Consider the following 15,713-nt stretch of genomic DNA (forward strand, 5'->3'; position numbering starts at 1 on the left):
CTGTTTGGCACAGCGTAGGCTTGACGTAGGTTGATCAGACCACTCCAATCAATGGTGTGGCCATTTCTTTTAGCCATGAAATTTCATTAAGCAAACAAATGCATTCTAACAGTTGTGGTTTTAGCTTACTTACATGGAACTGTTTGGACTTCTGAATGCCTTTAATTGTGTGAGGATAGTCTTGGCTTGGAAACCTGGTGCCCCTGTGGGTTGGAGCCATCCAATCATCCTAGCCCATGCGTACCAGACCTCTGCAGTCTACTGATCAGGTGGATCTGTCCTTAGCGATAAGACATGCTCCATCCCACCCCCCTCCAACACATCAGTAGATCCTATATTGGCATGGAAACACCTGGTATTTAGCACTCATCATTGATGCAGAGACATTTATTTGGAGCAACACAATTGGCAATCAATGTTCCCTATAGTTTCTGTTCTTTAACAAACTGGATGTAGGTCAGGGCATCGCCTCGAGGTCCGGTCTGAGATTTCTGTTCTAAGAATAAGCCCATGTTGTCCCGACGTGGAAAGGAGATACTTCGACTGAAGAGAGGCTCCTCAATGCCTAGCAGCTCACGCACCAGTCTGGAAATCTCCTGCAATTATATGACAGGAACCAAGTTAAGGCAAGAGTTGTGATACAATAATACAAGATAAGGGGAGTGGGGTACGGGATGAGTCTGCTGTGGGTTAGAGTCCCTTTCACTTGCTGATGACCGATCCAGAGCTGGCCCAGCTCACCCAGTAGCATTAAGTCATCACCCTCAGTGTGTTTGTGACATGTATTGATTTTAATGAACTTGGAGCTCAGTCTTTCGACTGTACGTCTGTTCACTAAAAGACACCCTTACAACTGGTCTGCTTGTGAGCTGCCACAGCAGAGAGGATAAGAACAGAGTCTGATATGCTTGTTGTCCTCTGCAGCAGATATGAGGCACCTCAGGTCTAGCTGCACAGGAGAGGGAGAGGGAGAGGGAGAGAGACTGACTCTCTCTTCGGACCAATGGATTGAACATTGGTATCCACGAGGAAGAAGGCTGGGGGGGGGGAGATAGAAAGATACTGCGGGTCCTTTTTTTCTTGTGGAGGGGTTGTGGGAAGTTGGGAAAACGTATGCTCCAAGGCTCCTGCTGCATTGACACTGGGTCAAACCTCTGGTTAACCTGTGATGGAATATTGTACTTATAACTTATATTTTGTATCTGTGTTGACACTAGTGGGTCATCCCTTCAGTGTCACCACAGATTAACATTTAAACTTGAACCATTCTCTCACTATTCTGCACTCTTTATTATATCCTGGTCTTAGTTCACACCAGCACATGTACGTGCAATATGTACAGTGCTCGTTACACTTTCACTCTTTAATACCAACTCTGTTCATTCTCAGTATTGCTTTATGTCTCCTGTGCATTAATCATACAGTGAGTCTATTGCCTTATGCACAGACTTGCTGTTTCCACAACTCACACATCTATCACAACATTAATCCCTTTTCAAGTGTGCCATTCCTGCAGACTCGGGGCTCCCTATTAGGTGGGTTCTTTAGAACGTTCACAATGTTAGTAAATGCCGGAAAATACAGAGCTCCTTATGGAGTGGAGCATCTGGAATGTTACGTTTCAGGATTTCCAGTATCACAATCAGGCAATGCTGATATGCCTTCCCTGGCAAAGGCCACTCTTCCTTGTCAATGTTCATATCTGGAGGGGAAGACGGACCCTGGGGGGAATTCGGGTGTCATCAGACATTGCTGAGGGCTGGTAGAGGTATGACACGCACTGGTGACCCTATAGATAATATGGCTTTGGTACCGGCATGGCAATCATAACTGTTGTTACAGGCTCTGGTAAAGGCAAAAGAGGCTATAGGGCAAGAGTCGCTGCTGCAGTGAATGGAGAAGGTGGTGCTGGAGAATTCCTGCTAAAGGAGCAGGACGAATGACCTTTCTAGCAATATTCCTTAAGTTGTCTTTGAAGTCCTCATAAAACCGTGGAATCTTTCAAAGACTATCCCATGATGATGGAGTTGGTCCTGGGGCAACGACTGTTTTCTGATAGGTAGATGATACAATATTGTGTGTGTGTAGGTTGGAAATGGTGCACAGGTAGTTCTGAGAGGCCATTGAACTCTAGCTTTGACATTTCTTCAAGGGATTGTACAGTCAGAAATTCTACTGCCTTAAACGTTACACCTGAAAATGACGGCCTGTAAGAGACACAGTATTGGAGACTATAATGGTCCAATCATCTCAACTGAGGCTGGAGTCATGGGGGTATCTGAAATTGTAGGAGAGGAAGTGTGATGACTGTACCCTCAACATAACCAAAGCGGAATTAGAGTTAAAAGCTCTTGCTCTTTATCCTGTGCAGATATAGCTCTGCTGGGCTTGGATCTGAAGGCCTGGTGCAGGGCTCTCCAAGTCCAGTAACTCAACCACACCGGGTTTTCGGGATACCCAGAGGCCATGTATATAACTCTAACCTAGATAAACAGTATTCAAATGTGCTTTCAGTGGCTATTATAAAAACATTGAATGGATTGAGCTTTTGAAGATCAGACCTTGGGACTAGTGGTGTAGTCTATTCTTTACATTCAGCCATGGTGCACAGAACGCAGACTTGGACACTGAAAGTAAAGACTAGAGCAGGAGCACATGAACTGACAGAATACAAAAAGAGGTTTTTGTGTTTGAAAAAGATACTGTGAGTGACACTGGGAAGACACGTTTTAGAGCTATTTACTTGTGAGCCGAAGACCTTTGAGAAACCGGGGAGATTGTCATTCGGACACTTCATTTGAGTTACAAGTTTGCCAATTTATGCCACAAAACTGTAAAAATCAATTGTCTCAATTGTGAATAACCAGAGGGTGATTCACAGCCTAGTCCCTGGAAATCCCGTACTCAGGTGGCAAGGGAAAGACCATCGCGTTTGGATCCCAACCCTGGGGGTGGACAAACGAGGGAGGATCACCTGGTCATCGGGGAGTGGGGAGAAGCACCCAATGGTGAGACATGGTATTCCCCTTTTTTCAAAACCCATCTAACCCCTATCCCTGTTTATTTTATGGGAAACTACAACTCCCATAATTCCTCCCCACTTTGTTTTGACAAAATTAATACACCAAAGCAAATGAGGAATGAGGTCAGAAGGATTACCTCCCCTGGCTTGCATTGGCCTTGCCCCTGTAATGAGGCCAGGCAGAGTCAGCCACATACCACTTGTTAAGACTCCCTGTGAAAATAAAAGGTGGCATGCACAAGCACACTGAGCGGGGCTGGATAGGTGAAGAAACAGCTTTTCTGTCTGAGGCTGATGTGTACCATTCTCTAGGATTCGGAAGGCCAACGGGCTGATCAGCAATTGAGAGGATCGAGAATAAGCCATGCCAGATGTCCAAGCTTTCGGGAAGCTGCGAGTGTTTGAAAATCAAAGCAGGGCTAGCAGAGGCAAGAAACCTTCCAGATGCCAGGTAACGGCCCGCTATCCTCCTGGGTGAACAACAGGGCTGGGGAGGAGCAGAGGATCTGCTGGCAGCAGCCTTGAAGTGCAGGGAAAAGATGAAAGCAAATCATTTATTTTTATTTTTTATTCAAGGTCATTTGGTTTACACTTTGAAAACCTTTAACCCTTCATTTCAATTACCACAATTCCATCACACAAAAGGAAAAAAAGAAGACTAAAACTAAAAACTAAAAACTAGTAATCCAATGCACTAGAGCCTCTTCCTCTGTCTTTCTTCCTCCTGTGCATCTAGTTTCTTGAGCATTGTAACCACCAGTTTTACAAGGGCTTTGTTGATTTTGGTGTTCCCTCCTTCAATCAGTGTTCTCCACCAATCGTCCGTGCTTCAGGTCGGAAAGGTTCTAAACGTCTCCCCTAGGCAGTTCTCATGTTCCTGCCTAAGGCCCAGACAGAAAAGAGTTAGATGTTTTAGAGTTTCATTCTCTCCCGAGAGTTCACACAGTCGGCACCCTATGTGTCTGCTCAAGATGTTTCTTCTTTGCAATATCTCTCCTGTCGGCAATACGTTAAGTCTGTACCTCATTAGAATTGACCTGAAGTACCAGTTAGGAAATAGTGCCAAATACCCTGATATCAGGTTCAATTTTCTTGGCTGAGCCCAGAAATCTTCATAGTCCTTGTATTTCCTATTGTGCTCTTGAGTTTTTATCCAGTCCATTGTGTAAAATTTTTTTTTGTTTTTGTCTGAGTTGTTTGACAAGTCCGCCTCTGTTTCATTGAGAGTTGTTAGCTTTTCTTGACAGCTTTCTTGCCATTCTGTTAACACTTGGTCCATTTGTTCTCTCAAGGCTTTTTTCAGCACGTTGAAGCCTCCGGGTGCGTTCTCCTCCAAGCATTTACGATAAAAGGACATTTGTTTCCAGTCGGCTATTGCTTTCAGCGACGTCAAGGCCAGCTCTCTCCTTATTACTTGTACTGACACTGAATTAGGGAGTTGGAGCACTTTCCACCAGAACAAACCCTCCAGAGTCGGCCATGTTTGTTTTGGCAAGGATGTTGATGTTTCTGCCCCGTAAATCAGTATAGATACTACTTTCATGAATGATTTTCCCCTGTGAAGCTAAGTTGATGGCTTTTCTTCTTAGCCCTTCGATTCTGGGTGCTTTGCTGTTGGTGTTGTTAATGCAAACTCACAAGTAAGTAAACGAGTTTACCTCCAAGATTTCTTTCCCTTTTAGTATCCAATCCATTTTCCTGATCTTACCATTGTTACCTTCCTTCGGAAACCTAATTATTCTTGATTTCTCCGGGTTGATAGTCAAATCATTTGCGTCCACATATGACTGTAAGGCGGTTAACTGTCTTTACAGGCCTATCTGGGTCTGATCTACTAACAAGATGTCATCTGTGTAAAAATAGTCTCCCTATTGGAGCCCCAGCAACTTTAGGAGGATAGCTGCAGATGTGATTGAATTCTTCTCCCATATCTGATGAAAAAAAGTTGTAGAGCTCCGATGCTAGTGGAACCCTTGTTTCAGCCCCGTTTTGATGGATATGTGGTTCGACAGTGACCCTGTCTTGTCTAGCCTTATTCGAATGTTTGTGTCCAAGTAAAGGTCTTTGATATTCTCCACAATAATTTGGGGGCATTCCCACTTCTCCAGTTTGTCCCAATGTTTCTTCCTTGTGATTGTATCAAAGGCCTTTGACAGGTCAATAAAGGCAATGTACATTTTCTGTTCTTTGGTTCTGGCAGTTCTGGCTTTTAGCAGGTTAATCAGAATGATGTTTAATATGGTTCCTATTCCTTTCACGAACCCAGATTGCCAAGGATCTCTTTGACCTTTCCTGATACTCCATTCTGTTAAGGCCTTCAGTAATGTGGACGCAAATATTTTTCCAGCCACGTCCAGGAGAGCCATAGGTCTGTAATTATCGGGAGATGTGCTCAGCCCTTTTTTCTAAATTGGAACGACCACCGCCGCCTTCCAAGACTACGGGATTTTTTCAGTCCATATCACGTATTTAAACACTTGATGCAGGAACCAAGCTCACTCTGGTATGTTACTTTTAAGTGTGACGTTTGTCAACCCGTCTGGTCCCGGGGCTCTGGAATTTTTTAAGTTCTTTAATATAATTTCAATTGACTCTGTGCAGATGTCTGGTCCGTCTTTCTTTGTGTTTGCCACTGGTCTTCGTTGTAAAGGGCAATGTTATCCTCTTGCTGCTGGGTAAAAAACTCACACCACGCTGTTGCACTAATTGGGTTTGACAAAGACACATCTTGCCTATTGTCTGTCTCATTAATAATTGCCCATATCTCTGCTGTGTTTTTTGATCCGATTTGTTTTAACATTCTTTCTGCATCTTGGTTGAGCATGGTTTTCTTGTGAAGATAAAGCCAGTTTCGATAGTTCTGTTTCAGCTTGTGTATTTCCATGCTACTGTTCAAGCTTCGGATCTTATTCAAGCAGGTGATGTTTTTCCTCAGATCTTTTTTCTTTTTTCATACCAGACTATCATATGCGTGGGCATGGGTCTTAGCCAGTTGGTTCATGTTTGTTTTCCCATCCGCTCTATAGCCTTGAAAGAGCGGCGTATAGTCAATTCTTTTTTTTTGTTTTTGAGTTATGTTCCAAGTCTGAGATCAAGTCTTTTAGTTTAAGGTTTAGTCCTTCAATTCTTTCCAGACGTATCTTGAGTTTGACTCCTCTTCTTGAGGGCTGTATGTCTTGCTTGTACATACAGATCTTATTGTTGCAGATGTTCCTACAGGTAAGTTTCATCAAGTTATGGTCGCTTGCGATGGTTGTAATCACCTCAAATTTTAGAATATTTGGCGACAGGTTACTTGATGTGCATATGTAATCTAGGATTTCTTTTGTCTGGGCACCCTGCCAAGTTGTTCGGGCCGGGGTGTCCCCTTGGATTATTCCATTTAGTATCAGACAGTCTCTGGATTGTATCATGTCTCTCCGTCTTATTCCTCTTTTTTCTTTTGTTGTGACCTCCAACAAATCATGTACCAAGGCCTGGTTGCCTTTGTTCAGGCAGTTGCAGTTTAAGTCGCCCACCATTATGCAGATCGGGTCCCTCCACTTCTCTCGCTGCTCGTCTAATAAGCATGCTATTTGTTCTGGGAAGTTCTCATTGGTTTCATTTGTGGGTTTCAAGTACAGGTTTAACAGAATCAGGACTCTTGATTTCTCTGCTTCAGCTTTGTCCAGTTTTATGGCCACCATTTGAATACAATGGGAGTTTTTTTTTTATCATCTCCATCACTCTCCAATTTAGTTCGTTTTTGATTGCAACCAGAAGCCCTGACATAGGGCGACTTCTTTTTCCTTTGGTTGCAGGGTTTAGTATCACCAAATAACCGTCCAGCGAGGTGGGTGTAACAATCATGTTTCTTGCAAGCATAGTACTTTCAAGTTTTCCTTTTGTAATTCTCCCGGAGTAAAAAGATGGTTGAAGCCTCTTGTGTTCCAGCTTCCAAGGGACCAAGACTCCTCCTTCTCATTCTCTGGTTGTTATTGGGAATCCGTTTTGTCTGCTATTAAGTTCTTTAACCATTTCCATGTAGCTGCTTCCTTGTCGTTGGATGCTCTTGCTTTTTCTATATTTTGGTTCCTTTGCCGTTATTATGGCTTTCTCTTGGTGATAACCTATCGTTCTTCTGGTATTTGGGCCCTTCATTTTGCATTTTGTTCGGCCTAAGTAGATGTTTTTTTGGGTCTTTCATTGTCTCGTTACTTTCTTGAAGGTCAAAGCCTATTGGTCTTAAATGGTGGGCTTCCTCCAAGAGCAGTTGCCTGACCAAGTTTGAGACTGTATGTAAGATGACTTTGTCTGTACTAGTTTCGTTAACGAATTCCACTATAGCTAGGTCGTTGGTTGTAATTAGCCTTAATGCTGGGATGTGATGAAGTAGGTGTATTACGTTTGCCCTTTTTAGGATCAGTCCGTCCCCTAAGTGCAGTATTCACTCCAGAATGAGTCCCGGTTGTCTGAAGGTTCGGTTGTCATCATGATTGATTTGCTGTCGCAGCTGGCTTGTGGTTTCTCTCGGCTTGTCGTTCGTTGTTCTCCCCTTCTCTTGGATCACCAATTTATTGGAGGTCGTTGTGGAACGGTCCGACCTCTTTTTCAGGGTTCTGACTTTGGCAAGATGGTTAGTCCATCCCTTTCGCCGCTACTTTATCTCAGGGGACTTCTTTCGCAGTAGATTTCTCATTTTTCCGCTCGGAACATTTAGGGCTATTCGGGCCGTAGATAGAGAACAACTATGGATTCTACCACCCTCACTCACTTCTTCTTCTATTCCACCCTCATTCCATTCTTTGTCACTTTCGACCGCCCTCCTTTCCTGAATATGGTTCACAGTATCTTCATTCAATGTAGGCCCTTCGCTCTCGATGCTCCCTGAGCTCTCCGTCGTTTCCCTGTCCTCAATAATTATAGACTCATCTTTTTGGTCTTTCTCCCACTTCCTCTCTTCGTCATCTGATATTGACTATGTCGAAAGGTCCATTAGGTCTTGTTCCGAATATTCATCGTCCCCAAACTCTGGGGTAGTGTTTCCGTTGATGGGCTGTTCCGCCCTGACCTTTTTCTTTGGGATCATTAACTGTTCCATTATAGTCGGTTGATTTTTGGTACTGACAGTTTTTTAATAAATGCCCGACTTTTGTTGGAGTTTATTTTTTTTGGTAATGTTTGGTTTTTCTGTTTTTTTTTGCTTGGACACTGATGTGCCCCTCCTCTTTTTTTTTGTTCTCTGTTCCAGCCATTTTTTTCTGTGTTGGGACGTCTTCTCGTATATTGTTCCCCATGTTTAGGGTTTTTCCCTTTAAGAGCTTGCATACACCCAAGTTACTGGTTTCTTTCGGAGCACTGATATTAATTTTTTGGGTTCTTGTTTTTGTCGCTATACTATCCGAGTACTTAAGGGTTTGCTCCTTCTTTTTGTTGGCCACTTGCAATTTCTTGCTAGGTTGGTTCGTGCAAGCAGGCAAGTTTGAGGGGCTGTTCTCCCCGGTTACCAGTGTTGTAGTTTCCATGCTTATTCTCTCCATGATTGACAATTTTTGGGAGCCAAGCAGTTGTCTTGTGTTGGGGTTTAATTGTGGGGTTGGTTCTTGGGTTCTAGACTCTTCGTCCCTGGTACTTTCCGAAATTGTTGCTTTAGAGCTCTTCGAATCTACTTTAGTCGTCTCCAGTACCGCTGTGTTCCCCCAAGTGTTTACTGTACTTGTACTATTTGGCTTTCCCTTCTTGCTTCTTTCTCTTTCATTATAGGTTCAATTATGTCATGCAAGAGCTGTGAAACGCTTGCAGTACTGTTGTCCAGGTTACTTTGTATAGCTGTTATGAACCCTTCCATGAATATAGTTCTTGAATGAACCATTGCTAGTAAAGGTGATTGGTCTTTCAGGGTTCCTGCAATCTACTCGTAAAGTTTCATAAAAGGAGCCAAAATGGAAGTCATTGTTGCAACTACAAAGAAGTTTTCTTCCTCCGACCTCCCGGCTTTCTTGCACGATTCCTTCTCCGGTGCCCCCAGTGTGGCGGCCTTTTGTTGGTCCGTGCAGAGATGTTCGCTGCTGGTCTGTGTTGCCTGTTCTCTGTTCGGTGCAGGTGGTTCTTGCTGCATCTGGTTGGTTCTTTTGTCTGTAGCCATTCAGCTATTTTCTAAATCCGATTTCTCCACATTTAATGATGTTTCGAGCAGGATGTCATCAGATATCTCATCCTTGTTGCCATCCAGGCTTGCGAGTGAGGATGTCACCATCATACGCTTCAATCGCTCCGAGCCGAAAGGGAATCTAGTTATTGATTGTTCGTTCATTCATATTAAGGGTTTCCAAGGGTTATAGATTTTAGAGTTTGGAGCACCCTGATGACTAGCGTGTTTTGCTGCCCACCCCATCTTGTAAGGGTTCCATGTTTTGTTATAGCCATCAGGGCCATCCCTCCGAGTAACATATTTTGTTCTCTTTACCGTGTATCTTGAAGGGGGACTCACCATTACTTTCTCTGTCACTTTAGGTGAATTGGTTGTAGGTGCCTCATCGAGTTTGAGGTCCGTTGAGTTTTTCCTTTTCAGGATTGCTTTTGGTAAACCATTTCCCTGCAAGGGGGTGGTTGTTTGTCCATTTTCACACTCTTGGTTGCTTGTCACCTTTGTTACACCCTGACTGTCCGCAATAATTTCTGGAAGACCCTGCGTTAGAATCCCCTTGCCTTTTGGGTCCTGGGGGGTTGCTGATTGCTCAGAATTCTCTGGGAGCCTCGGGTCTTTTGTGCCTACGGCAAGGTGTTTATCCATGAGGGGCGTCGACCACTCGGATAGGTCGGAGATTACTTTCTCTAGGCTGTCCAGCCCCCCACCCACCCAGGTCCATTGGAGTTATCGTTGCCTTTGTGTTCCGTGAAGTGGACAGATTGTCAATATAAAGTGCTGCACTTTCACCAATTGAAATGTTAATGTTGAAAGGGCAGATACTTTGGGTGTTCGGTACCAACAGACTGCCCTCTGTTGGTTCCCCCTCTGCCTCTGCTGCCCATGACGGTGTTGAGCAGGCGGTTTCTTGGGCCCCATCTATCCCCCCTTTTTGGGGCGCATCTGCCTTAGTTCCGCCGCTTAAGCCACATTCTCAACCCCACTAAATGAGGGCGGGGACTCAAGTTGAGCCTCCTGCAACAGCACATCATTTTGCCGAGGTATAGTTGGAGTTGCCATTTCTATGGCCTGGTCCTCTTACCTTCTGGTTTCGCTGGTACCGGTCCTTATGCACTCTGCTCGCTGTCACTGCCACCTGACTCCGGACTCTCAGTCACACTTCACTTTACTTCTGGTTTTGTATGGAAGCGGACCTAGAGAGAAGGAGTGTTTGGGTGCCACAGTGTCCAAGGAGGAAAGACTCCCACAGGTTTTGTGGAAGGAAAGGCTCCAATGCAATGCAAATGCAGATGTGTGCTGCTTCACAGTGTTTTTCTTACTGTCCTCACAGTTTTCTGCTATGTTGAAGTTGCTGCAGTGATAACGTTCCAAAAATAACTCTAACAATGGATCCCAGCATGTGCCGGACACTCAATCACACTCCAGCAGATAGCTGTATGAGAAATAGCCAGCCAGTCCTGCAAACTCCACTGAGAATACACCCTGCGCCCCTACTGATCAGAGGGAACACCTCGGTACATCTGGACAAGCGGCCCCTTTGACAGTGCCCCCAAAGCCCCCACTTAGCACCCTTAGCATCCCGTCCCCCACTACTCACCCCTCTCTCACCCCTTCGCCCCCCCTACATCGCCTCACCTCGTTCAGCTCGAAGCACCGGGGATCGGGGAGGGCAGCAAAGCTAGACAGAACCTTGGTGGAGAACCTTGGTGCCTCGGTGGGGGTGAGTGGGCTCTCAGGGTCTCAGATTTCCGTTTTCTCTCAATACTTCAGGCTTTTTTTGCCACAGAGTAAACGTTAAAGCGGTTCTCCGCTCCTTCTCCGGTACTAGCGTCTTGTGCTTTCGTACAATAGAGATTAGAGGAAAGGCCCTAGAGACCAGCGAGTTTCGTGTCGAGCGCACTGTCTCGTTCAATGAGTCGTATCTCACACAGACGCTTCCGACACGTCACCATCATTTAGCACAACCAGTGAGTTAACGAGAGCAACAAAAGTCTGGTTCTGGTTAATGTTAAACGGAAAGTGACTGTGATTTGAAGGCTGCTCGTGTGCCGATAAAACGCAAATGAAGAGGACAATTGTTAAAGGAAACAAAGTAGCAGAGTGGTCCTGCGCAAGGAAGTTGCACATTCGAAAGTCTCTGTGTAATGTTATGAACATTATTTGAAAGATATTACAAGCGGAGATCAAAGGAAAGAAAGTTGAATAAGAAGTAAGTGAAATATGTAAATTGTAGAAAGGGCCAAGAAGGCAAGTGAAAGAGAATAAGAACTACAAGTGCCTAGAGGCATTGGTGCTACACAGAAAGATGTGAATTGTGAAATGTTCCAAGGGGGCAAAAGTAAAATATAAGAACTACAAGTGCCAAGAAGCATTAATGAGAAAAGAAATACCAAGAGGTATGGGTGTTACACACAAACTTCTTTTTTAACAAGCCAAGAGGGCAGACTGAAGAGAGCAAGAATATTAAATAGCAAGAAGTACTGGTATCATAAAATGAGTGTGGATTATGAATATTGAAAGGCAGGTCAAAGTGGTCATGCAGAGGTCTAGATAAATTCCTTGCACTTTCGAAAGTCTTCAACAGTGAAAGATATCTTGAATAAAACTTGGGGAAGGGAACCCCCACGAAAAGACAGGCTTTAGCCTGGCAGAGGGAAGCCTGTGCATAACTGTGAGAAATAAGAATATGAACCAAGTATTGATGGTAAGGAGCCAGATGCCTACAGAAGTGATTGAACTACCCAGAGTTAATAGCCTAGGATTGAACTCTTGAACTGTCCCAGTAAGGCAAAGAGTGCAAAACTGATAGAACTGTGCCATCCAACTATCCATTGTTTATTGAGAGACTCTTGAATTGACCCTGTGGGGTTGAACATGGGCAAGGGAGTTGCCACTGAAGTTATTCTGACATTTATTTTTGACACACAATTTCCCTTTTTGTATTCCCTTAATACATTTTTTTGTTTAATGTTTTATTGCTTTAAAAGACACATACAAATTAAACCGTTAACATAACAATCCTCCATTATCAAACATCACATTCCCTTGCTAAAAATCTATAAATTCATTTAAAACTCATTCTATCTTGTAGTCAATTACTACTTCCTTAGAATCCATTTCAATCCTACCACAGGATACGATAGGAGAAAGAGAAAAGAAGAGCAATAAAGGGGAGAAGATGGATTTCAAACCACATCGGAGAAGGTGGAAAAACCTCAGTCCTTTCTTTTACATCACTTTAGGACCTTTTGCCATTTGATCACCCTCGATTTCCTCACATTTAGTTAGAATAAATCCCACCATCTTCATCATAGCAATCATAAGACTTGTTTACTCCCCTAACAGAACCCATTCCCACCATTGTGAAGGTCCCAGTGTCCCACATCCATACATTTTCCTATCTAAGAATTGGCTTCTGACTTCACTTAATGATTTACACACTGTTACCAAGTGGAGCAATGTTTCAACCTCTCCTCTTTCTTTACTGACTCTACACTAGGCATTTGGGACTCCTGACATTTTCCTCAGCTATTTGTTATCTTGAAAAGGAGGGCAAGGTTAGGTAATCTTAGAATAGGCCTTTTTATTTTGACCAGACAAACTTGGACGTATTTGTTATTGTTATTGTTTGATGGTCGAGACTACTCCCCTTATAGAGTTAGGGCAGGTTAGGGATTCTACCATCCCAACTAAATTCATGAATAAAGGGTTTTGAAACGTGCATCCATTGTGTCTGTGCCTACTGCTCGATACCATGCCTTCCTCACACACTCTATTCCTGAGATTATGTCCTTTGTGGAGACCATGCAAACGTATAGAAATTAGCTGTCACATGAACACCCTCACCCTCCATTAATTATGAATTCTGTCAAGTAAAAAACCCAGCTAAAAGAAAAGAAAAATCGCCTGAACAGACAAGCTCACTTGATTGGATAAACGTCTCTAGGTACAAGAGAAGGGCATAAAGGGGCCATTGGTGGCAAGCACTGTTGACCACTATAAATGGGAGTTGGACTTAAAAAAAGACTGTTAGCTGTTTTTGTCAATTCTCGTGACATTTTCTGCCGTTTACTTCTGGTGGCACTGTATGACCTAACAGCCCTCAAAGCTTTCTTAAAGAGAAGTGATCTATGTTTCTGTAACCGCTATGTGGTAATATGTGGGGACCCCAAATCCTGAGCTGGGTCTTGAAGAAACAAGTAATAGCATAAGACCTGTAGAGAAGAAAAATGCAAGGAATACCAGAAAAAAATCGGTTTTACAAAACAGATGTATATAAATTCAATCTTCCATATTTTCAGAAAGATGACACACTAAGCTTTCATGAGATGAGGAGGGGCACGAAGGAGACTTGAGTAGTCTTGCTAATGGCAGTTACGCATACAAATTGCTTAAGATAGAGGGTTGCTCTTGTTAGAAATTCATTCTTAACTTAGTTTGATGGTGGACATGTTTTTGAACAGAACAATAGGTGTTTGCAAATGTGATCTAATGATGTCTTTCTCTGTATTCGACTTGTTTAATTGTATAACTGTTTCTATATGTTTTAATAAAAGATAATTTCTTAAATAAACTCGTACTTCATTTTACTTGACTCTTGAGAGTGACCTATTTCATTGAAAAACGACTTTTACAACATATCAAACTAATGTTCCTTTGGGCCTTTATAATGTGCTTAAGGAAATGTATTGCTGCCAATCCTACATGTCCTAGAAGTAGTTGGGATTATTAACAAGCCACGTATGCTGGCGAAGGGGTGCTGAATATGTGGCAAATCGAGAGGTGGCGCATATTTAGTATCAGATAGGGCAAGACGGTTCCCAGATATCGCTGCAAGGTCTATCAACAGGGTGTGAGGATATGGGTTGGGGTCACATCTTGCACCCCTAGGCCAGATGGGGGAAGCCAGCCTCTGTCCAACTCTACCCTGCATGCATGTGTGCAAACGCTGACAGTGTGGCAGAGGAGGTGCACCAGTATTAGCGCAGGTGCACTACCTTCAGACTTTTACACCGCGTTGAGATCACACAACCCTCTATCGCAGCGAGCTGTGCCATTCTGTGTGCAGTGCCTGAACACAGGAATAGGATTTTGTTTTAGGTAATGGGGCTCACGCCAGGAACACTGATAATTCAGCGAATGATGAAGGACATTGACAGTTACTGTGTGTCTGGGCCATTTGGTGTCATACTATTCCACTATGCAAAACATGTCCCCATTCAGTTTGGGTAGTTTTCCCAAAGCACTGGCATTCATACTGTATAATATCCCTTACTGAAAACCTGCCTCCACATACCACATACCCTAGCAACATTGGGACTTACCTTGGGGTTGCCAGGAACCTGACCAACCCAACACGAACAAGGAAAATCAGCTTCACGGGCTGCAATGTTTCTACAGCATGCCCGCATGGAAGTGGGTGGAGCTTAGCCTGTTACTTGTAACTTTGCCAATTACTGCAGCATCCCGGGCTGAAAAGCTAGGATGTGATTAGCCATGGGCAGAAAAACAACCCACGGAAGGGGATAAAAAGGGACCACTGGAAGCATTGATTAATCGGGTGAGGTGGAGGAGATGGAAGCAGGAGGTAGGAAGGAGCAGCAGCGTGGAGGTGTTTTCTGGAAAAGGTGAGGTATTGGTTAGTGAGTGAAAGTGCTACTGCAGTGTCAGTGTGCGTGATAGTGGGACGAGTGGCGACAGGTGGTATAATGTAAGGAGTGACTGACGTGGAAGAAACTGGGTGACAGGAGTGTGATGGAGTAGCAGGTGGGTGGAGTTGGGGTAGTTGTACTGTGGAGGAGAGAGTAGTAGTGCAGAGATGGGAACATCAAAGGGTGGATGCGAGGAGAAGAATGAGAAACAGTGGAGTTATGGTGGAGAGGAGAGAACAGAAGAGGGTGTAGTGGGAAAAAGGAGAGTGGTGCAAGATAGGAAGAGGGAGGGGGAGTAGAGGGCCGGCATGAGAGGAAAATACTGAATTAAAGCAGGGTGCTGCAGGGCACACATCCCAAATCACTAGCCAATGGCTACAGTTGGGAAAAAGTTAGGAAATCCCAGAGGGAGGTTACAGAGATAAGGCCAAGGGTCTTCTGGTCAACATCTCAGTTCATTTAGTGATTGGCATATTCAGGATGAAACAATCGCTAAATACTAACCTGGGGCTAACAATGTTTGGGCTAGGGAGGAGGTGAATTACGATGAGAGAGTGAGAGACGGGGCCCATTGATATTTCAATAAAAACCCTTAAACCGCCCCTGAAATTTGAAGTGATTCTTGGGCTATATGTGACAGCGACTTGAACTTCTCCGTTGTCCTAGAGGTTTCCCTGCCTTTTTTAGCCACACCTACAGCGAAATTCTGAGTTTCACACAAAGGTGCCTTTTAGCTGTATTATATGTTAGGGCAGGCCCATGACTTTATCTGCGGGGTTGGCAATCTCTTCCCCTCTTGATATTTTGTCTCCACCTATAGCCCTCAAACATGTAGGGAAGCCCTCAGATGCCCAGGTGCAGCCATCATGTGCCTGGCGTGACCTCAAATGATCGGCTACATCTTTCATATGCT

The 15,713-nt window shown here is 44.0% G+C and overlaps 1 protein-coding gene across 1 annotated transcript in view; it reads right to left on the reverse strand.

The window, feature by feature from the left end:
• Window positions 1-372: 372 nt before the first annotated feature.
• Window positions 373-15,713, reverse strand: part of SAMD15 (sterile alpha motif domain containing 15) — a 37,656-nt gene continuing 22,315 nt past the window's right edge. The window contains exon 3 of the mRNA XM_069637996.1: window positions 373-596. Coding sequence (XP_069494097.1) covers window positions 423-596 — 174 coding nt within the window. The 3' untranslated portion in view covers window positions 373-422. The remainder of the gene's footprint in view (window positions 597-15,713) is intronic.

This window comes from Ambystoma mexicanum, chromosome 14 (genome assembly GCF_040938575.1).
Source record: "Ambystoma mexicanum isolate Mex_15411 chromosome 14, UKY_AmexF1_1, whole genome shotgun sequence".
NCBI lineage: Eukaryota > Metazoa > Chordata > Amphibia > Caudata > Ambystomatidae > Ambystoma > Ambystoma mexicanum.